The following is a 22,033-nucleotide window of genomic DNA, read 5'->3' on the forward strand; positions in this document are numbered from 1 at the left end:
CAAATACAGCCCATGCAAGTCTATAATGTTTGGCAAGTCTAGATCACTGCAGTATCAGGCTGTTTTAATATTTTTATTAAGATAACTAAACAACTGTTTTTTTATGTACGATATGTTCATTTCAGAGACTAGATTTTAGTCTATGGCTATTACAATGACGACTGAAACTCTCAAGCCTCCAAACACCCGATTGCGTTATTTCGAGTTGCAGTGTCTGACGGTGGCATATCGACAACACTAGACAGCTTATCGAAAGAAGGTCACCTTTTACACCTGCAGCCCAACCCTCTCTTTCCCCGAAGTTTTATTTCCAGTTATTTCGGGGCGGTCGGGTAGCCTAGTGGTTGAAGCGTTCGCTCGTCACGCCGAAGACCCGGGTTCGATTCCCGACATGGGTACAATGTGTGAAGCCCATTTCTGGTGTCCCCCGCCTTGATATTGCTGGAATATTGCTAAAAGCGGCGTAAAACCATACTCACTCACTCCAGTTATTTCGTGACAATTTCAACAAAAATCCGGTTTGAATTTCAATAAATCACCACACGGTGCGTTTGGCCGATGTTATCCAACCAGAAAACACTGTTTGGTAACATTAAGGAAATAAGTAACTTCATCAACATTTTTGGCGAAATACGCTGATGTTTTGTAGAGAAAATGTAACTCCATAATACCAGCCTAGTTCGGCAAGGGTGGAAACTGGACTTTTATAGTCAGTTGACTCTCTTGCTTCGGGAAGATGAAATAACATGGGAAAATGAGACGTATATGCCAAACGCAGATACGTCATGTTGTTGTTAATGGAATTTGTTTGACAAAAAATCTAAATTCACGATATCTCTTACGCATAAATTCAAATCATTTCCCCATTTTTTTCCACTTGTACTTCAGCCTTGCCCCGCAGGAAGAAAATGTATTTACAGGTAAAAGTACCGGGTAGGAGATTATTGAAGATAATGCAAATATGCAGAGCGCTGTTGATAGATTACTTGGTTACTTTATGGTATTTTTTATTATTAGCTTGCTCAACGTAGAGCAAAATAATCTAGAATTACAGAGATACTCATTGTGGCCGATGTATTTTTGGGGGTATATATTTGTTTTAATTTCATTTTAGGTTTTTACGTATATCTATTATATATAACTAGTTGTCAGTTTCAGTCAGCTGTAAACAAAGTGTATCTAACCTGTTTTGCCTACTAACTGCCCCATGGCCAGAAGCTTCATTTGCTGATTGGCCAAGCTAACACCTATTGTTAAACTGCATGCTTTGATTACACTGCATACTCTCTCAGTACATGAACTGACAGAACTGCTCAGACCAGCAAAGCATAAAGACATTATCTTAAATTAGGTGAGTTAAATCGTTATAATCTCTGTCTTGTGTTGTATTGAAGTAATACAGTATGTTTAAAGTGTTATATTAAGTAAACTAAATCTATGTAATCTAATAAAAAATGTTGATTATGTCTAATTATTCAAATCTGCATAAGATAAGCTAAACAACCATACTTCATCACTAAAATATATTCTATCACTTCAATTAAATATGCGTGAAAGTGTTTTACTTCAAGAATGTTTTCAAGAAAGCTTTATAGTGTACAGATTCAGAGGTGATACATGTAGATATTGTAAATCATTGTAAATAAAATGTGTGTATTACTTAATGTTAAATAGTGTATTATTTATTCAGATCATCTATGGTGTTGCCATACGTGTGGCAGTTGGGATACCCACACTTGTATCATCCACAGGGTATGCATTGTATTATTTATATTTGTCTAAGACTTAATATGTAATCTAATTGTGATGACCACATTTAATATAATTAATACAATATAATATCATTCATTTCTGTCTTAAAGTATTGTATATGTTTATACAGAATGTGTAAGCGTTATTGTGTATATATTATAGGCAAATGAAAGTCAAGGAGTTATCTCCCTTGTATGTCGGTATTGTGGTGCATGTATATTACTGCATATATTCTATTATAATCGTTTAGCGTACAGTCTATCTAGTGGTCTAATGGATGAGTGATATATGTAATACATACTTGTAATAAGCCTATGCTATGTATCTAGCATTAATGATAATGTTTCCTTATTATTTATTATGTAATTATGTGTTTCAGGGTGTCTGATATCTTAGATCCTTGATCTTTGGCATCTGCAATAAAGACCTCAACCCCGTAATGTGTTTGTTGACTCGTAAAAGACACGCACTAAACTGCTACAAACTGTTCTCATGCTGTTTGATTATATTATTTTTAATCAATCTACAGGTTTCATGGCAAGTAATATCTAATTAATCAAGGGTCCAGCGATCTAAGGTGAGGCAACTCCATCTGCTCTACCACCAAATGATCATCATCGGTCGTGCGATTCCGGGCTTCGAACCCGCGCCAAGCTGATCCTGAACTAGCTACGACGTGATATAACCACGCTGACGTCTTCCTGTTATTTTAAAATGATTTTTTTTAAAAAGGTCTTGCCAAGGAACTAGTGTAACAATCAATAATCAGGTGTATCGTGCAGTCCCTTTACGAGAACGCTTAAGCTTGGATTTTGTAAACGTCCATCCAATAAGCAGGAAGCAGTCAACGGTCGCTCCTAGGAATCCGAAATTGCAATGTTTCCGAGGAACGTGGGAAGGATCCGAATATTTCGTCGTAATCCGGCCAATCCTGTTTCGTGTGATGAGGGTGCGAGCGGCTGACGGTTTTGACATGCTTCACAAATACACAGTAACTATCTGAAACATTGCCGCGGCACACGCTTGCGAATCCGAAGTAACATTATCGAGTGCGCGGCGTGGACGTCGCTCGAACGTGAAGACGCGGTTATGCTTGCAGATCCGAAAGGATCCGCGAAATACACATATTTCAAAACCTGGCACAGCAAATAATGTCCAAATGTCTACGTCAAAAACTCGGATCGGATCACCGCGTCAAATATGGTGGTGTTCCGAAAACTGCTGGTACGTATGTAGAGTGAGAGAGAGAGAGAAAGATCGAGAGAGATTATACGCTTTTGTATGTACATAGTAGTATGTACGCGTAAACATCATCGCCCTCGATGGCGAGGTGAGACGCAAGCGCTCAGTGTGAGCGAGCATCTGAGTATATTCAGATTGTAGTCAGTGTGAGCGATCTCTCGGATTTTTTTAACCCATGCAACCCAGTACACATTTAATTGTTGTCTTATTTTGAATGCGTACAATAGATTTGTGCCCGGCATGTTGTTTTTTTCATACCACACTAAAAATCAGTGTTTATGCACACATTATTCTGTATGGGTCAGGCTCAGCGTGTGTGTGTTTTGAGGGGTGTGTGTTGGGGCGTGTGTGTGAGGGTGGTGGTGGTGGGGGGGGGGGGATGCTGTTGTTGTTGTGTGTAGTGGTTTTTTTGGTACTGCTTTCTAAATGTGAAAAAATATACGTAAACTTACTTCATTCATTTTAATATATCAAACAAATGTTGTTTTTGTTTTTTCACATACGTAAAAAAATCACCTGTAGAAAAAAGTCCCCCCATACCCATTTAGCAATAGTTTGAGAGATCCGAATTCACAACTGACGCGTACAGGGCTGCGCTGCTCCCTCCACAACACGGCGCGTGCAAAGATAGCCGCTAATTCACATACGGACAGATTGAGTTGGTCCTACGGGGACATGCCTCTTTAGGATCCGAAGCTCCAAGGAATATACACATCACTCAGATGGATCCGAAATTAGACGTACGACGCTTTACACGGCAAGAATTTGCATCAAGCGAGCATAAAATCCGAATAATGGTCCCTCAAAGCATGATTGCCTCTTCCCAGCTGCTTAGCGCGTGCAAGAAGGTACTATGTCCCGATCTTACACATTTTCACAACTACTTTCATCAAATCCGTAAAATATGTACCTCAAATGCAGGCGAAGCTCCGCAGAAAAGTAGTACACGGAAAATAATAAGGAAATAGCTTCGCGGGTCCTCACAATGTGAGCACAGTACGCCGGCGCCGCCACAGATCCGAATAAAAGCAGACTGAAGTTTCAGGCTTCGCGGATCCGAAATTACGATGGCGTGGTGCGCGCCGGTTCGCGCAACACTCGCTAGGCGATCAGGATCTCTGTAGTGGGATTCGGACCGGGATTGGCGACGGGATTTTGTTATACGAGCGGGATGACGGACTGCTGAGAAAACACGCGAGCTGCTGTGTGCCTCTCGCAGACGTTCTCGGTCAATAGCGCACGTTCTCTGTTCACAAAAAGGGTTGCTGTTTTGCTGTGTGATATGGACATTAATTTACTCAGACTAAAAAGTGAATATGTTTTCGGTATATCATCTTGTTAACAAAATCATGTACTTTGCAGACTTACCTTTAATTACATTAGTCTAATTGGCTACTCAAATCATTTCTAATCACAATACATACTAATGTATCATGACATTGTACAACATTGCATATCATGTGGATGATACTGCAAAGTATACTCTGTAGCAGACATGCAATTGAAATGATAAAGAGTATATTGGTGATTTACTAAGACTAAAATATCAGACCCTAACCTCCTTATGATAAATATTAAAATATAATCCTAAAGAAATTTAAATTAACTTATCACAATCAGTGCTGTAAAGAACATTAATGTCGAAGTGTTTAAAGCTAAAAATCTGGTCACATGCTACAGAAACAATAGAAAAGGCAATCAGTGGCCAAGCCTCATCTTCCCGAGGCAGGAGAGTTAACTGATTATAAAAGTCCAGTTTCCATCCTTGCCGAACTAGACTGGTATTATGGAGTTAATTTTGGCTGGACTAACGAGTCTATGCATAGTCCAATCAAAATCGCGCAACGAAATCGAAATCTTAAACTGTCATGCAATTTTCGGTCGATTGCAGGATTTTCAATGCATTTGCACCGCCAAATTGTTGTCAACAAATATTCAAAATCTTTTCATGTTTTTAATCAAGACGCTCACGTGATTTGATGCACTTCGCGATGTAAGGCTCGTTTTATCACAATGTAGATCTTGACTGGGCGCCACCATTTTGTTTGAAGCAAATGCAAGTGATACGAGAGGTTGAATCTGATTGGTCCATAGGAGAGGCATAGAAGGGGCATAACTCGTAATAGCCACTAGTGGCGCTACGATCGAGCCACGGAATTCCCGCCTTGTTCGGCAAGGGTGGAAACTGGACTTTTATAGTCAGGTAACTCACTTGCCTTGGGAAGATGGCCAAGCCTCGGCTGGACCACATCACAAAATACTTAATGACTTTACCTAGGGATTAGTAGAGTGTGCTTGGGTTCGTTTATGGAGCTGCAGCCGCACCCGTACTTAATTTTGTTTACCTTAGTTTAAAATACGTAAGTTAAAATTCACGATATTAACATTCTGCTACAGATCCCCGGACGCATCATACCATTATACGTTAAGATATGGTATCCTTGCACGGGCTGGTGGACTCGGAGTCAGTATACCTGTGGCGGAGTGGGGTATCCTTGTTAAACTGCGGCATGGTATCTCAGTGGGCTAGCACTATACAACCAGCATTTGTCCGGACAAGCTCTCTCTCTCTCTCTCTCTCTCTCTCTCTCTCTCTCTCTCTCTCTCTCTCTCTCTCTCTCTCTCTTATGAAGTAAACGTTTCATATGTTCATCAGAATCACATCAGAAGGATATGGTAAGCATGGAGATTTTCTCGAACTAGTATTAGTTATCCTCTTACCACAAGTATGGTCGCCTTTTATGGTAAGCAAGGATGGCTGAAGACAGATTCTATACCCAGGATCTTCACAGGTCTCTCGTATTGTTAAAATATTCGTATAGCTGTTTTAGCATTGTTGACTTTCTAGTTTCTAGTTATCTCGAAATTTCTGTTTTCAGACGATAGATAAAAGAGTCATCTGTAGAAAAATAATTAATTCCGTGCAAATGACAGAAAAAAACATTTATAATATTATTTTATCTATGTAATATTATATCATTCTGGCTAGCATATTTTTTTATAATTGATATGAGGTTTTGAGTATGACTATTGAGAACAATTTGCATACATTCCAGTAAAGATCATTTAAAATACGTATAATTTCTAAGTTTATCTGGATAGAAGTTGTATAGAAATAACATTAGCTGTGTATTCTCAGCGGATGAGATCAGCACCCTAACCTAAGTGTATGATAATGCATATAATTATTTATCAAAATCATGTGGAAGAAGTAAATTTTAAGCGGATATCAATTTGTTTACATTCAAATATAATAAAGTCGGCTTACAACGTCCAAGTTGCGGACGTCAATCACCAAAACCACTCATTGTAACCAGTAAAATATTTTCAATGATCGGTCCCTTACATCCAATGAAAAATTGTTTCTCCCCTATCACATGACACATCTTTGGTCAAAATGGTGGTGCCAAGTTCAAAAGTCGCTAGTGTTTTTAGAGCCGGTCTTTTCAAAGACAGAGTTGCTATAGTAACAGGAGGAGGAACAGGAATAGGAAAGGCGATAGCCCTGGAGCTTCTGTATCTAGGTTTGTAGAGGGAAAGCGTGTCAGTGCAAGACATTGAGGGAAACCTCAGCAACCCTGATAAAACCGGTCGGAGACATCCACTGGAAATCCACAGCATACCTGCATCAGATGTAGTTTGGTGGATGACGTATAATTAAATAAATGGTGTAACTTGGTTATCGAACCAGGCCCTTTACAGAACATATGTACACACTTTTAATGCAAATATTGCCCAGTCATCTTGACGCAAATCACTATGCAGAGTTATGTCCCTTAGACTTGCCAGCAGGCATATCACAGGTCCAATCCGGGATACCTCCCAGTCATTATGGTCGTGATTTGTCGGCATCTCACCTGTGGTCGGGCCTGTGTCATGTCCTTTGGACAACATGTTTCGTCTTTCCAGTCCCCAGTAGTGTGTCCTAAGGCTAGCGTGGTAGGCTCTAGGTTTTAAATGGACTCTGACCCTATTGACGATCTGGGTTAGAATTGATCTTCAGCAACCCATGTCGTAAGAGCCGACTGATCAGTTGGCCGGGCTTGCTGACTTGGTTGATGCATTTCACAGAAGATCTATCCGAATTATGTAGATTGATGCTCATAAATTATAATGCAGTCACAAGAGTGTCTGGTCCAGACTTGTTTATTTACAGAACACCATCATATATATATAGTTGGAAAATTGCTTAGTTTGTTATTAAACTACAAACAAACAAACAAACAAAAAAACATCGGATCCCAAACCAAGGCTATCATGTAGCCATTGTGGGCACTCAATTTTTGATAGAATCTGAACTTTCTTTTGTCACAGTTTTCTCCATTTTGTAATGCAACATACAGTGATTTTTTTATTTTAATTTCTCTTATTTTGTATGAAATTTTAAGTTGATAATCTTTTAATTCCTGTTCAAATTTTTTAAATTATCACAAATTCAATTTGAATTCTATAAAAAAAACTTATCACAGTGCATGTGTGAGTGCATACTGAAGGAAACTGTTAATTCCTGTTCCAATTTTTCAAATTATCACAAATTCAATTTGAATTCTATAAAAATAACCTTATCACAGTGCATGTGTGAGTGCATACTGAAGGAAAATTTGATGCATGTAAGATGATGCATTCCCATTTTGCTTTGTTATGAAGGATGCAAGGTAATGATCGCATCTCGCAAGACTGAGCAGCTGGAGAAGGCCTCCGTGGAAATGTGTAAGCAGATCGACAGACAGGGCCGTGGACCTGCACAACTACATCACGTACAGTGCAACATTCGAAAAGAGGAGCAGGTCAGGAGCAGGAGCTTGTTGACACATTGTTGTTTTTTGTGAGAAATGAAAGCACTCAGGGGTTTATCTTGGCCTGCTCAGAGGTTGAGTGAGTGAGTATGGTTTTACGCCGCTTTTAGCAATATTCCAGCAATATCACGGCGGGGGACACCAGAAATGGGCTTCACACATTGTACCCATGTCGGGAATCGAACCCGGGTCTTCGGCGTGACGAGCGAACGCTTTAACCACTGGGCTATCCGACCGCCCCATTTATTATTATTATACCACAAGTCTGCAGCAAATGTTTTACATGCATCAAATGTCAGTAAAACTTCCAAAATTGGAATAACAAATTTCCAGATTTATGATAGTACAGTTAATAACTATCGCTTGTGCTTTGTAGGGATGACTGACAACAAACTCACTCAGAGGAATAGGCCCTAATGCTTAGTTTTACCTTATTGTATTTAATGCAATTTTAAATTCCTTGGAATTTGAGAAAATAAGGACATTAAAAAATTTGCAATTTTGAAAAAAATAAAAAAAATTATTTTGGAATCCAAGGTATATACCTTTACACTGTTGTCAGAATTAGTGGAATTTCCTCCCAAGTGTTACATTGTTACAAACCCGACAGCAAGATGGGGCACTGTGACATTATTTCTTGTGTTGTTTACTGGTTTTTGGCTCCTCAGTAGCATAGGTAGGTCTAAATATAATTTAGAATAAAGTTGTGTTGCTTAATATCTTAAAATATCATTTGGCATGGAGTTGTCTAAGAAGGCTCTGTTCTCTTTGTAAGAGATCGGCAGCTGGCAGAGATAACAAACAATGCAACTGATAAATTATTATTTTGAAAGTTGAATTTCATTTTGTTTTAGTTTTGTGGCTGTATCTATGTATCTGCTGATGTGAGTCTGGTAAATGACAATACAACTGGAATATTGTATATATTTTGTTTGATTGTGGCCTTTGGTTCCAGTCTGTTGAATCTGAAAACCTGAAAATTAATAAAGTGCCGCGGTAGAAATTGGCACTAGTCCTGTAGTCCTTGCCAAACTGCCCAATAGTTGAGGTCTCATAAGGACTAGTAGAAATTTAAGGGTTTTGCTATATGTTATCATTATAAGGACTAGTGGACTAAAACTGTTAGTTTCTACCGCTGAAAGTGTTACGGAAACTTAAGATAATTTGTTTTGCTACTAGGTTTTCAAAAAATGAAAACCCCAGAGCAGTATTAGAGGTACAATTATTCCATAAAAGTATGTGAGGAAGAGGTGATTAAAAGAATTTAAAGAAAGAAAAGGAATGTTTTCTCCCAGTTTATCTCATATCAACCCTGACGACATTTCTTTTGTTTTGCATCTAGATAAGAATATACTAACAAATAAAAAAGTGGAAAAAACAAGAACTAAAAAGAACTACTTTCTTTATCATCATGTTATTCTGCTTTGTTTTTAAGAAGGAGTTTTATTTATGTATTTTGTTTTATCGTCAAAATATTATGTTATAGAAGAAATGAAAATGCCTGGCCTTAGACAAATTATCTGAACTGTGTGAGCATGGTTTCAGGTGAAGAACCTGATGTCTGAAACACTGTCCACGTATGGGAAGATCGACTTTCTTGTGAACAATGGAGGAGGGCAGTTCCCCAGTGCCGCAGCTAACATCTCTCTGAAGGGCTGGAACGCCGTGGTGGAGACCAACCTCACCGGTACATTCCTCTGCTGCCGAGAAGGTACATGTCATCAAGGACCTATCAATTATATACTCAGAGGCGGATATTTTGCCCCAGATCTGCAGCAATTTTCAGTAAAATTCTTTGCTTGTATTTCACTGAAATCAGTTGAAGAGGAATGAATGCTTAAGAAGTTTAACATAGTTTCTGATAAATCTGATAACCAGTTAAGTCATGTATAACTCGGCCAGTCATTATTCTACGTTTGTATTGCTCTGTCTTGCAGCTTACACCTCTTCTTTGACAATCCCCTGGACTCCCTCACTCCCCCTCCTAACTGCCCCCTTTGACTCCCTCACTCCCCCTCCTTCCAATCCCCTTGACTCCCTCTCTCCCCCTCCTCCCTGCCCCCATAACTCCCTCACTCCCCTACTCCCTGCCCCCCTTGACTCCCTCACTCCCCCTACTCCCTGCCCCCCTTGACTCCCTCACTCCCCCTACTCCCTGCCCCCCTTGATTCCCTCACTCCCCCTACTCCCTCCCCCCTTAACTCCCTCTCTCCCCCTCCTCCCTGCCCCCCTCACTCCCCCTCCTCCCTGCCCCCTTGACTCCCTCACTCCCCCTACTCCCTGCCCCCTTGACTCCCTCACTCCCCCTCCTCCCAACTCCCTTGACTCCCCCTCCTTCCAATCCCCTGGACTCCCTCACTCCCCCTCCTTCCAACCACCTTGACTCCCCCACACCCCCTCCTCCAAACTCCCCCTTCTTCCAATCCCCTGGACTCCCTCACTCCCCCTCCTTCCAATCCCCTGGACTCCCTCACTCCCCCTCCTCCCAACTCCCCCTCCTTCCAATCCGCTGGACTCCCCCACTCCCCCTCCTTCCAACCCCCTGGACTCCCTCACTCCCCCTCCTTCCAATCCCCTGGACTCCCCCACTCCCCCTCCTTCCAACCCCCTGGACTTCCTCACTCCCCCTCCTTCCAATCCCCTGGATTCCCCCACTCCCCCTCCTTCCAACCCCCTGGACTCCCTCACTCCCCCTCCTTCCAATCCCCTGGACTCCCCCACTCCCCCTCCTTCCAACCCCCTGGACTCTGTCACCCATCCTCCTCCCAACTCCCCTGACTCCCTGACTCCCCCTCCTTCCAATCCCCTGGATTCCCTCACTCCCCTCCTTCCAATCCAGCTTGACTACCTCTTCCTCTCCCCCTCCTTCCAATCCAGCGTGACTACCTCTTCCTCTTCCCCCCTTCCAATCCAGCTTTACTGCCTCTTCCTCTCCCCCTTATCACACTGTATTCCTCTCTCCACCCTTACCATGGCCTGGTATATTGTAGGTCCTCCTAACAACTGCCTACTAAATGATTAGCATATTTCCATCCCTCAAATACAGGGTTTGTGTAGCTTCTGTACCTGTTGTACTTCCCATTTAGTCATTTATTTATTTCATCAAAGGTCAAGGTCGCTAGAATGCATGCAGGGTATTGCAAAACAAAGTCTTTTTAACAATGTTTCTGTGACAACCAGTCTACAACCAGTGGATGCAGGAGCATGGAGGCATCATCGTCAACATCATCGCTGACATGTGGAAGGGTTTCCCCTCAATGAGGTGAGCAAGCTACAACCAGTACATGGTTGGTTTGGCAATATCAGAAGTTTTAAACTTCAATGCTTTGCCCCATTATTAGTATGATGTCCTGTCATAGGTTTGACCTAACTACCATTTTGTAAACCATTATGATGACACCACCGTGTGTTGATGTTACAGTGTGTTGAGGATGTTACAGTGTTGAGGATGTTACATTTTGTTGAGGATGTTACAGTGTGTTTAGGATGTTACAGTGTTTGGAGGATGTTAGTGTTGAGGATGTTTCAATGTTGAGGATGTTTCAATGTTGAGGATGTTAGTGTTAAGGATGTTACAGTGTGTTCTTGATGTTACGGTGTGTTGAGGATGTTACAGTGTGTTGAGGATGTTACAATGTGTTGAAGATGTTACAGTGTGTTGAGGATGTTACAGTGTGTTTAGGATGTTAGTGTTGAGGATGTTACATTTTGTTGAGGATGTTACAGTGTGTTTAGGATGTTTCAATGTTGAGCATGTTACATTTTGTTGAGGATGTTACAGTGTGTTTAGGATGTTACAGTGTGTTGAGGATGTTACAATGTGTTGAGGATGTTATAGTGTTGAGGATGTTACAGTGTTAAGGATGTAACAGTGTGTTGAGGATGTTACAGTGTGTTGAGTATGTTACAATGTGTTGAAGATGTTACGGTGTGTTGAGGATGTTACAGTGTGTTGAGGATGTTACAATGTGTTGAAGATGTTACGGTGTGTTGAGGATGTTACAGTGTGTTGAGGATGTTACAATGTGTTGAAGATGTTACAGTGTGTTGAGGATGTTACAGTGTGTTTAGGATGTTACAGTGTTGAGGATGTTACATTTTGTTGAGGATGTTACAGTGTGTTTAGGATGTTACAGTGTGTTGAGGATGTTACAGTGTTGAGGATGTTAGTGTTGAGAATGTTAGTGTTGAGGATGTTACAGTGTGTTCTTGATGTTACAGTGTGTTGAGGATGTTACAGTGTGTTGAGGATGTTACAATGTGTTGAGGATGTTATAGTATTGAGGATGTTACAGTGTTTAGGATGTTACAGTGTGTTGAGGATGTTACAGTGTGTTGAGTATGTTACAGTGTGTTGAAGGTGTTACAGTGTTTAGGATGTTACCACGTGTTGAGGATGTTAGTGTTGAGGATGTTAGTGTTGAGGATGTTACAGTGTGTTGTGGATGTTACAGTGTGTTGTGGATGTTAGTGTTGAGGATGTTACAGTGTTTTCTTGATGTTACAGTGTGTTGAGGATGTTACATTGCGTTGAAGATGTTACAGTGTGTTTAGGATGTTACAGTGTGTTGAAGATGTTACAGTGTGTTGAAGATGTTACAGTGTATTGAGGGTGTTACAGTGTGTTGAGGATGTTACAGTGTGTTGATGTTACAGTGTGTTGATGTTACAGTGTGTTGATGTTACAGTGTGTTGATGATGTTACAGTGTGTTGATGATGTTACAGTGTGTTGAGGATTTTACAGTGTGTTGAGGATTTTACAGTGTGTTGATGTTAATGTTTAGCATGTTACAGTGTGTTGATGATGTTACAGTGTGTTGATGATGTTACAGTTTTTTGAGGATGTTACAGTGTGTTGAGGATTTTACAGTGTGTTGATGTTAATGTTTAGGATGTTACAGTGTGTTGATGATGTTACAGTGTGTTGATGATGTTACAGTTTTTTGAGGATGTTACAGTGTGTTGAGGATGTTAGTGTTGAGGATGTTACAGTGTGTTGAGGATGTTACAGTGTGTTGAGGATGTTACAGTGTGTTGATGTTAGTGTTGAGGATGTTACAGTGGGTTTAGGATGTTACAGTGTGTTGATGTTAGTGTTGAGGATGTTACAGTGTGTTGATGTTGATGTTTATGATGTAACAGTGTGTTGAGGATGTTACTGTGTGTTGAGGATGTTACAGTGTGTTGAGGATGTTACAGTGTTGAGGATGTTAGTGTTGAGGATGTTAGTGTTGAGGATGTTAGTGTTTAAGATGTTACAGTGTGTTGATGTTAGTGTTGAGGATGTTACAGTGGGTTTAGGATGTTACAGTGTGTTGATGTTAGTGTTGAGGATGTTACAGCTTTTTGAGGATGATACAGTGTGTTGATGTTAATGTTTAGGATGTTACAGTGTGTTGATGTTACAGTGTGTCGATGATATTACAGTGTTGATGTTACAGTGTGTTGAGGATGTTACAGTGTGTTGAGGATGTTACAGTACGTTGAGGATGTTAGTGTTGAGGATGTTAGTGTTGAGGAAATGAGTGTTTAGGATGTTAATGTTGAGGATGTTACAGTGTGTTGAGGATGTTACAGTGTGTTGAGGATGTTAGTGTTGAGGATGTTAGTGTTAAGGATGTTACAGTGTGTTGAGGATGTTATATTGTGTTGAGGATGTTATAGTGTGTTGAGGATGTTACAGTGTGTTGAGGATGTTAGTGTTGAGGATGTTAGTGTTTAGGATGTTACAGTGTGTTTAGGATGTTGAAGTGTGTCGAGGATGTTACAGTGTTGATGTTACAGTGTGTTGAGGATGTTACAGTGTGTTGAGGATGTTACAGTGTGTTGAGGATGTTAGTGTTTAGGATGTTAGTGTTGAGGATGTTAGTGTTTAGGATGTTAGTGTTGAGGATGTTTTAGTGTGTTGAAGATGTTACAGTGTGTTGAGGATGTTACAGTGTGTTGAGGATGTTAGTGTTGAGGATGTTAGTGTTAAGGATGTTACAGTGTGTTGAGGATGTTACAGTGTGTTGAGGGTGTTACAGTGTGTTGAGGATGTTAGTGTTAAGGATGTTACAGTGTGTTGAGGATGTTACAGTGTGTTGAGGATGTTAGTGTTTAGGATGTTAGTGTTGAGGATGTTACAGTGTGTTTAGGATGTTACAGTGTGTTGAGGATGTTAGTGTTTAGGATGTTAGTGTTGAGGATGTTACTGTGTGTTGAGGATGTTACAGTGTGTTGAGGATGTTAAAGTGTGTTGAGGATGTTACAATGTTGATGTTACAGTGTGTTGAGGATGTTACTGTGTGTTGAGGATATTACAGTATGTTGAGGATGTTATAGTGTGTTGAGGATGTTAGTGTTAAGGATGTTACAGTGTGTTGAGGGTGTTACAGTGTGTTGAGGATGTTAGTGTTTAGGATGTTAGTGTTGAGGATGTTACAGTGTATTGAGGGTGTTAGTGTTGAGGATGTTAGTGTTTAGGATGTTACAGTGTGTTTAGGATGTTAATGTTGAGGATGTTAGTGTTGAGGATGTTACAATGTGTTGAGGATGTTAATGTTGAGGATGTTAGTGTTGAGGATGTTACAGTGTATTGAGGGTGTTAGTGTTGAGGATGTTAGTGTTTAGGATGTTACAGTGTGTTGAGGATGTTAGTGTTGAGGATGTTAGTGTTGAGGATGTTACAGTGTGAGGATGTTACAGTGTGTTTAGGATGTTACAGTGTGTTGAGGATGTTAATGTTAAGGATGTTAGTGTTAGTGTTGAGGATGTTACAGTGTGAGGATGTTACAGTGTGTTTAGGATGTTACAGTGTGTTGAGGATGTTAATGTTGAGGATGTTAGTGTTTAAGATGTTACAGTGTGTTTAGGATGTTAATGTTGAGGATGTTAGTGTTGAGGATGTTACAATGTGTTGAGGATGTTAATGTTGAGGATGTTAGTGTTGAGGATGTTACAGTGTGTTTAGGATGTTACAGTGTGTTGAGGATGTTAGTGTTTAGGATGTTAGTGTTGAGGATGTTAGTGTTGAGGATGTTACAGTGTGAGGATGTTAGTGTGTTTAGGATGTTACAGTGTGTTGAGGATGTTAATGTTTAGGATGTTAATGTTTAGGATGTTAGTGTTAGTGTTGAGGATGTTACAGTGTGAGGATGTTACAGTGTGTTTAGGATGTTACAGTGTGTTGAGGATGTTAATGTTTAGGATGTTAGTGTTGAGGATGTTACAGTGTGTATAGGATGTTACAGTGTGTTGAGGATGTTAGTGTTGAGGATGTTACAGTGTTGAGGATGTTAGTGTTGAGGATGTTACAGTGTGTTGAGGATGTTAATGTTGAGGATGTTAGTGTTGAGGATGTTACAGTGTGTTGAGGATGTTAATGTTGAGGATGTTAGTGTTGAGGATGTTACAATGTGTTGAGGATGTTAATGTTGAGGATGTTAGTGTTGAGGATGTTACAGTGTGAGGATGTTAGTGTGTTTAGGATGTTACAGTGTGTTGAGGATGTTAATGTTTAGGATGTTAGTGTTAGTGTTGAGGATGTTACAGTGTGAGGATGTTACAGTGTGTTTAGGATGTTACAGTGTGTTGAGGATGTTAATGTTTAGGATGTTAGTGTTGAGGATGTTACAGTGTGTATAGGATGTTACAGTGTGTTTAGGATGTTACAGTGTGTTGAGGATGTTATAGTGTGTTGGGGATGTTAGTGTTTAGGATGTTACAGTGTGTTGAGGATGTTACAGTGTGTTTAGGATGTTACAGTGTGTTGAGGATGTTATAGGTGTTGAGGATGTTAGTGTTTAGGATGTTACAGTGTGTTTAGGATTTTAAAGTGTGTTGAGGATGTTACAGTGTGTTGAGGACTGTCCATGTCTGTCTGCAGCCACACTGGTGCTGCCCGGTCAGCTGTAGATAATCTCACCAAGTCTCTGGCCATCGAGTGGGCGGCGGACGGTGTGCGAGTCAACTCTGTAGCACCTGTGAGTAAAGCTGACATACTCAGTAGTATTGTACCATTAAAACATCAATGAAATAGGGCTACTGTATTCACTATATCACTTCCGTGATAGGAAACAGAATCAGCACAATATGGAAGAGACAAATTCTTAAACATATTCATACTTCATGAATATCATTGCTTTTTGTTTGCATGCATGCATAAATGACATACTAATTTGGGACAGTATGTTTCATGTACGAGTTTGGGACGGAATGCATAATGTACCAGTTTGGGACAGTTTGTACCAAGTTCAAGTTTGGGACAGAATGTATCATGTACTACTTTGAGACGGAATGCACCATGTACCAGTTTGGTACGGAATGTATCATGTACCAGTTTGGGACAGAATGCACCATGTACCAGTTTGGGACAGAATGTATCATGTACCAGTTTGGGACAGAATGTATCATGTACCAGTTTGGGACAGTATGTAACATGTACCAGTTTGGGACAGTATGTATCATGTACCAGTTTGGGACAGAATGTATCATGTACCAGCTTTGGACAGAATGTATCATGTACCAGTTTGGGACAATATGTATCATGTACCAGCTTGTGACAGTGTGTATCATGCGCCAGCTTGTGACAGTGTGTATCATGCGCCAGCTTGTGACAGTGTGTATCATGCACCAGCTTGTGACAGTGTGTATCATGTACCAGCTTTGGACAGTGTGTATCATGTACCAGTTTGGGACAGTGTGTATCATGTACCAGCTTGGGACAGTATTGTCTGATGCTTGCAGGGAAGTTCCATCTACTCGGAGACTGCTGCCGCCAACTATGGAGATTCCAATATCTTTTCCCGCAACATTCCATCGGTGCCAGCTAAACGACTCGGGACAACAGAGGAGGTAAACATACATAGACTGTGGAGGCATATGTCAAGTTGTATTATGTTTCAAACTGCAGGCTCTTCACTGTTTTTGAATTGATTGAAGTATAAAGGCTCAAAGCCACAGCTTCTTAGTCATGTGACCTGGCTGCTTATCCAGTAGGAAAGATTATATCGTGTGAACATCAGAGGTGGTCGGGTAGCATGGGTAGCCTAGTGGTTAAGCGAAGACCCGGGTTTGATTCCCGACATGGGTACAATGTGTGAAGCCCTTTTCTGGTGTCCCCTACAGTGATACTTTATTCACTCACTCACTCACTCACTCACTGTGTGAGCATTACTTTAATTATTGTTTTAATATTGATATGCGACACACATCTATGTGGCAACATATCAAGATATCTTTGGGCGGTCGGGTAGCCTAGTGGTTAAAGCGTTCGCTCGCCATGCCGAAGACCCGGGTTCTATTCCTGACATGGGTACAATGTGTGAAGCCCGCCGTGATATTGCTGGAATATTGCTAAAAGCGGTGTAAAACAATTCTCACTCACTCAAGATATTTTGCTCTGTTGCAATCAGGGTGGTAAGCATAGGACCTACAAGCTTGGAGCTGTGAGCACTGGTAAAGGACCTCTATGCTGTAGGAGATGCGAGAACCAGTATAGGATTTAGGTGCTTGGAGTTGAGAGCACCAGTATAGGACCTAGATGCTAGGATAGTTTGATAATGGCTGGAGATGATTGCAGATCTCCACAGTCTCCATGTCTCCATCCACAGGTATCTGCGGCTGTGTGTTTCTTGCTTTCTCCAGCCGCATCCTTCATCTCAGGAGAGACCCTCAAAGTGGATGCCGGATCAAGCATCTACCCCTCTATGACCTGGACCATACCTGGTGAGTCTGGTCTGTGACCTTGAGTATACCCAATAAGTCCCTCTCTGATCAGAATACCTGGTGGGTACCATAAATATTACCTGCAGAATACCTGGTTAGTCTGTTCTCTGACCTGGAGAATACCTGGTGAGTCTGTTTTATGACCTGCAGAATACCTGGTGAGTCTGTTCTATGACCTGGAGAATACTTGGTGAGTCTGTTCTATGACCTGTAGAATACTTGGTGAGTTCCATATATGACCTGGACAATACCATCAAAGTACCCTCTATGACCCAAAGAATACATGGTGACTCCCTTCTGTGACCTAGAGAATACCTGGTGAGTGTTCTATGACCTGTGGAATATTTAGTGAGTCCCATATATGACCCGTAGAATACCATCAAGGTCCCCTCTATGACCAAGAGAATACATGGTGAGTCTGTTCTATACCAGGTGAGTCTGTTCTATACCTGGTGAGTCTGTTCTATACCAAGTGGTACTGTTCTATACCAGGTGAGTCTCTTCCTTTCTTACACTGGAGAACACCTCTAATACCTCCTAATTTTTCAAGGGGTTCCAATCTTTTTTTCAACATGATCACCATGACAACCTTATTTAAATAACCGTCTTTTACCATTACTTTGCTGTTATGAGGCATATGTGTATATGCTTAAGAAGATATTTTACACCGTAATATTTCGCTAAGACATATGACAGACATTGTAAGCATGTAGCATAGCAACTTCGTAAATTAAACTTGAAGTAGGCACATTGCTCATTATGACACAAAGGATGTGTCAGTCATTTATAGAAAAGCGCCAAAATTTAAGCTCGCTGTTGTCCTCAAAACTGGAAATACATTCACTTCGTATATTTCTGGACAAAATGTATGACCACACATCCTTTGAATATTGTAGTGACAGCAACTTTGCATTTTGTAACCTATAATTGTACATATAACTGTTTAAAAAGCCTACCAATGATAACTTCAAAAGAAATACTGTTCTATAAATATTATCTTCCATGGAGACGTGTCCGTCAAGTTGTCTGTTTAAATCAGAGGGTTTTGTTGTGATTTGATAACCTCTGATTAACCAATCAGAATCGAGTAATTTCCAAATTCATGGTAGCATGCTGATTATAATGCATTAAGCAACCTTGAGTCTCCTTATTGCTATAATCATTCACACAAGCATTTTTAATAATTGTTCCTGGGAATATTACCTTTGAACCTTTTTTTAATTCTCTTTGCGTAGTTATTTTTTATGAAACAACAATCAAGACGATTTGAACATTACTTGATAACCTATGACATGTTAAGAAATCCTGCTTACAATTTCACGATTTCAGAGCACAAGAAACTTCCTGCTTATCGCTGGGATGATGATGATGATAGTACAAGCGGATCACAAAACACCCCGAAGTCCAAGTTATAACATAGGGTCCATATTCTGAAAATTAATATCCAGTTTCTGACCACCTGATCTGTGTTGGCCCATATGACTCAAGACACAGAGGAGGTTGTTTGGTACTGTTTCACCTCCATGTTTAAACTGATTTAGGGTAAAGCTTTCTGCGGAGTTTTTTATAACCAGGCAGCTATATTATATATTTTATGCAATTATGTCCACTATTGAATCATAGATTTGTGTATCGTCGGATCAACTGTTTTCGGACATCAAACGTTTTCATACGGCCATGTTTATTGCAAGTACTCCTGCTAAAATGAGGGTTGTGGGGTCACACAGACATTGTAAGTACTGAGATGATGGCTTGATTCTACGATAAAGTGAGTGAGATGTTTTACGGTTGTTCTTGTCATTAGCAAGAAAACTACGAATGTTTCTTTACCGTCCGAAAACCCATAACACGGGGATATTTGCAAATAAAATTGTATTGCAATACATATTGGGATATATTAGGAGCTAAAGTGTTTGACACTCATTGACAAGGATTGTCCATTCTGATCCTATTTACTACAAACTGAAGTAAATATTTCTTAGCATTTCTAGCTGCCTTTTTGTAGTCATGGATACAGGGGAGATAACAAAACAATGTGAGATAACTATCAAGTCCTCATTTCTGCCATTTTGTCAATCAATTTCAAAGGGGAACATCATTTTAAAAGGTTTTATGTGTAGATTTTAGGTTTAAATGTATAATTAATATCAAAACTTGTTCTAATTTTTTCACCCAATATACAGAAACACGCAAAATATTGCAATATGTATCATTTGAAAAGCGTGATCAGTATACCGGTATATCAATAATACTGAGCAGTCCTACTAATGATGTATGTTTTTATGAAGGTGAGACTGATCTTTTCATGATTAACGGATCTACTTGTTCAATATGCAAGTGGAGCAAAATACAAAACACAAGTTTCAGATTTGATTTGAACTCTTGAAATTATGACTGAAGTAAAATACGAACAAGGTAAGAATATTTGTAATCAAACAAAGTGTAATTGTAATTTTTGTTGGGAAAAAAATATAGACTCTTCTTTAAAACAAGTAAATTGGGCAGGCGTAACATAAAAATGAAATTGACAGTTCAGACATCCATTTGTGCCAAAAACTTAGTCTTGTTTTGTGTGTTCTGTTTTCTCATAATATAAAAAACTTGTATTGCCTAAGCTTGTATCAGGCTTTGGACTATCACAGCCTAGGTCTAATGGAGTAACTTCATTTACTGGTTCAAGTCAAGTCCTGGGGGGCATGGGTGGAACAGTCGTCCAAGGTGCGACAATTTTCTGAGCAGATCTCCGTCCACTGGGCATGCCATAATCCTATGCTCATGACTTCGAATCCCTGTTTGCCATGATTATGTTTTTAGGTTTGTCAGCACCATACCAATGCTCATGGGTTTCACGAAAGTGGTAAATATCTAAGACCTGTATCACTTAGGGATTTCCTTCCACATAAAGCTGAGACACATATAACTGGAACACTGTTCAAAGCAGCGTTAAACCAACTCACTCCCTTATACAGGTGTTTTTTCTATGTACCCAGAGGAACATCACGTGTATCACATGAAAGGGAGGCGGAACATTTGTGCTGAATGTTTGTAACCAGGCCCAGGAGGGACACAGCCTGTGCATTCCTGATGAAGGAAGGTGTGCCCATGTTGTGAGGGGTATTTGACTGATATACTAATCAGTGTAGTACCCAACTCGGTCGGAGTGGAGTAGTACCCAACTCGGTCGGAGGGGAGTAGTACCCAACTCAATCATAGTGGAGTAGTACCCAACTCGGTCAGAGTGGAGTAGTACCCAACTCAATCGTAGTGGAGTAGTACCCAACTCGGTCAGAGGGGAGTAGTACCCAACTCAATCGTAGTGGAGTAGTACCCAACTCAATCATAGTGGAGTAGTACCCAACTCGGTCAGAGTGGAGTAGTACCCAACTCGGTCAGAGGGGAGTAGTACCCAACTCAATCGTAGTGGAGTAGTACCCAACTCAATCGTAGTGGTGTAGTACCAAACTCATTCGGGGGGGAGTAGTACCCAACTCAATCGTAGTGGAGTAGTACCCAACTCATTCGGGGGGGGAGTAGTACCCAACTCGGTCAGAGTGGTGTAGTACCCAACTCGGTCAGAGGGGAGAAGTACCCAACTCGGTCAGAGTGGAGAAGAACCCAACTCAATCGTAGAGGAGTAGTACCCAACTCGGTCAGAGCGGAGAAGTACCCAACTCTGTCAGAGTGGAGTAGTACCCAACTCAATCGTAGTGGAGTAGTACCCAACTCGGTCAGAGGGGAGTAGTACCCAACTCAATCGTAGTGGAGTAGTACCCAACTCAATCATAGTGGAGTAGTACCCAACTCGGTCAGAGTGGAGTAGTACCCAACTCGGTCAGAGGGGAGTAGTACCCAACTCAATCGTAGTGGAGTAGTACCCAACTCAATCGTAGTGGTGTAGTACCCAACTCATTCGGGGGGGAGTAGTACCCAACTCAATCGTAGTGGAGTAGTACCCAACTCATTCGGGGGGGGAGTAGTACCCAACTCGGTCAGAGTGGTGTAGTACCCAACTCGGTCAGAGGGGAGAAGTACCCAACTCGGTCAGAGTGGAGAAGAACCCAACTCAATCGTAGAGGAGTAGTACCCAACTCGGTCAGAGCGGAGAAGTACCCAACTCTGTCAGAGTGGTGTAGTACCCAACTCAGTCAATGAACTGAGTTCATTTTGTTTCATATTGATCTGTACAGACATTGTTATTCAAGTTGTTAAAATGAATAAATGATGATTTTGTCTCAAAGTGAAGGTGTTTGATTATGTGACTAGGTATGTGATGAACCATAGGTCCAGGTTGTCCTGTCGGTACCGGGGTCCTACTCAGGACCCATTCGAGTACCGAGCTACCCATACCAGCCCTCGTGCATTTGAGGTCCAGCAATGAACATGTGTAATAAAGACGACCTACACATGTCTGTAATTTGTAATGTAATAAATTGTACAGAAACAGATGAACTCTGAACACAGCGATACCCAGATCAATACATCACAGCTAATTGCAAGAACCTCTTAAATAAACGGGGGTATGGATGGCCCAGTC

General features: G+C 40.8%; 1 protein-coding gene across 3 annotated transcripts; it reads left to right on the forward strand.

Annotated features, from left to right (window-relative positions):
• The first annotated feature begins 6,383 nt into the window (after positions 1 to 6,383).
• On the forward strand, positions 6,384 to 21,736 carry LOC124120217 (peroxisomal trans-2-enoyl-CoA reductase-like). Of its 3 annotated transcripts, XM_048382150.1 has the most exons (10): positions 6,384 to 6,518; positions 7,642 to 7,781; positions 9,336 to 9,501; positions 10,971 to 11,052; positions 15,659 to 15,755; positions 16,519 to 16,626; positions 17,385 to 17,499; positions 18,829 to 20,948; positions 21,132 to 21,391; positions 21,575 to 21,736. In XM_048382150.1, the coding sequence occupies exons 1-8, from the start codon at positions 6,392 to 6,394 to the stop codon at positions 18,912 to 18,914; spliced, it is 921 nt and encodes a 306-aa protein (XP_048238107.1). In that variant the 5' UTR covers positions 6,384 to 6,391; the 3' UTR covers positions 18,915 to 20,948; positions 21,132 to 21,391; positions 21,575 to 21,736. The 3 variants fall into 3 exon arrangements, with proteins under 3 accessions (XP_048238107.1, XP_046338939.2, XP_046338941.2); XM_046482983.2 differs by having other exon boundaries at positions 21,132 to 21,736; XM_046482985.2 differs by lacking the exon at positions 6,384 to 6,518 and adding an exon at positions 6,765 to 6,933 and having other exon boundaries at positions 21,132 to 21,736.
• The last annotated feature ends 297 nt before the right edge of the window (positions 21,737 to 22,033 follow it).

The sequence above is a fragment of the Haliotis rufescens genome, unplaced genomic scaffold, assembly GCF_023055435.1.
Source record: "Haliotis rufescens isolate VD_foot unplaced genomic scaffold, xgHalRufe1.0.p SCAF_4, whole genome shotgun sequence".
Classification (NCBI taxonomy): domain Eukaryota; kingdom Metazoa; phylum Mollusca; class Gastropoda; order Lepetellida; family Haliotidae; genus Haliotis; species Haliotis rufescens.

Coding starts and splice junctions, on each gene's coding strand:
- LOC124120217 (XM_046482983.2), top strand. CDS start 6,392: ATGGTGGTGCCAAGTTCAAAAGTCGCTAGTGTTTTTAGAGCCGGTCTT. Junction 7,782..9,335: donor ACATTCGAAAAGAGGAGCAG/GTCAGGAGCAGG, acceptor GCATGGTTTCAG/GTGAAGAACCTGATGTCTGA. Junction 11,053..15,658: donor AAGGGTTTCCCCTCAATGAG/GTGAGCAAGCTA, acceptor GTCTGTCTGCAG/CCACACTGGTGCTGCCCGGT.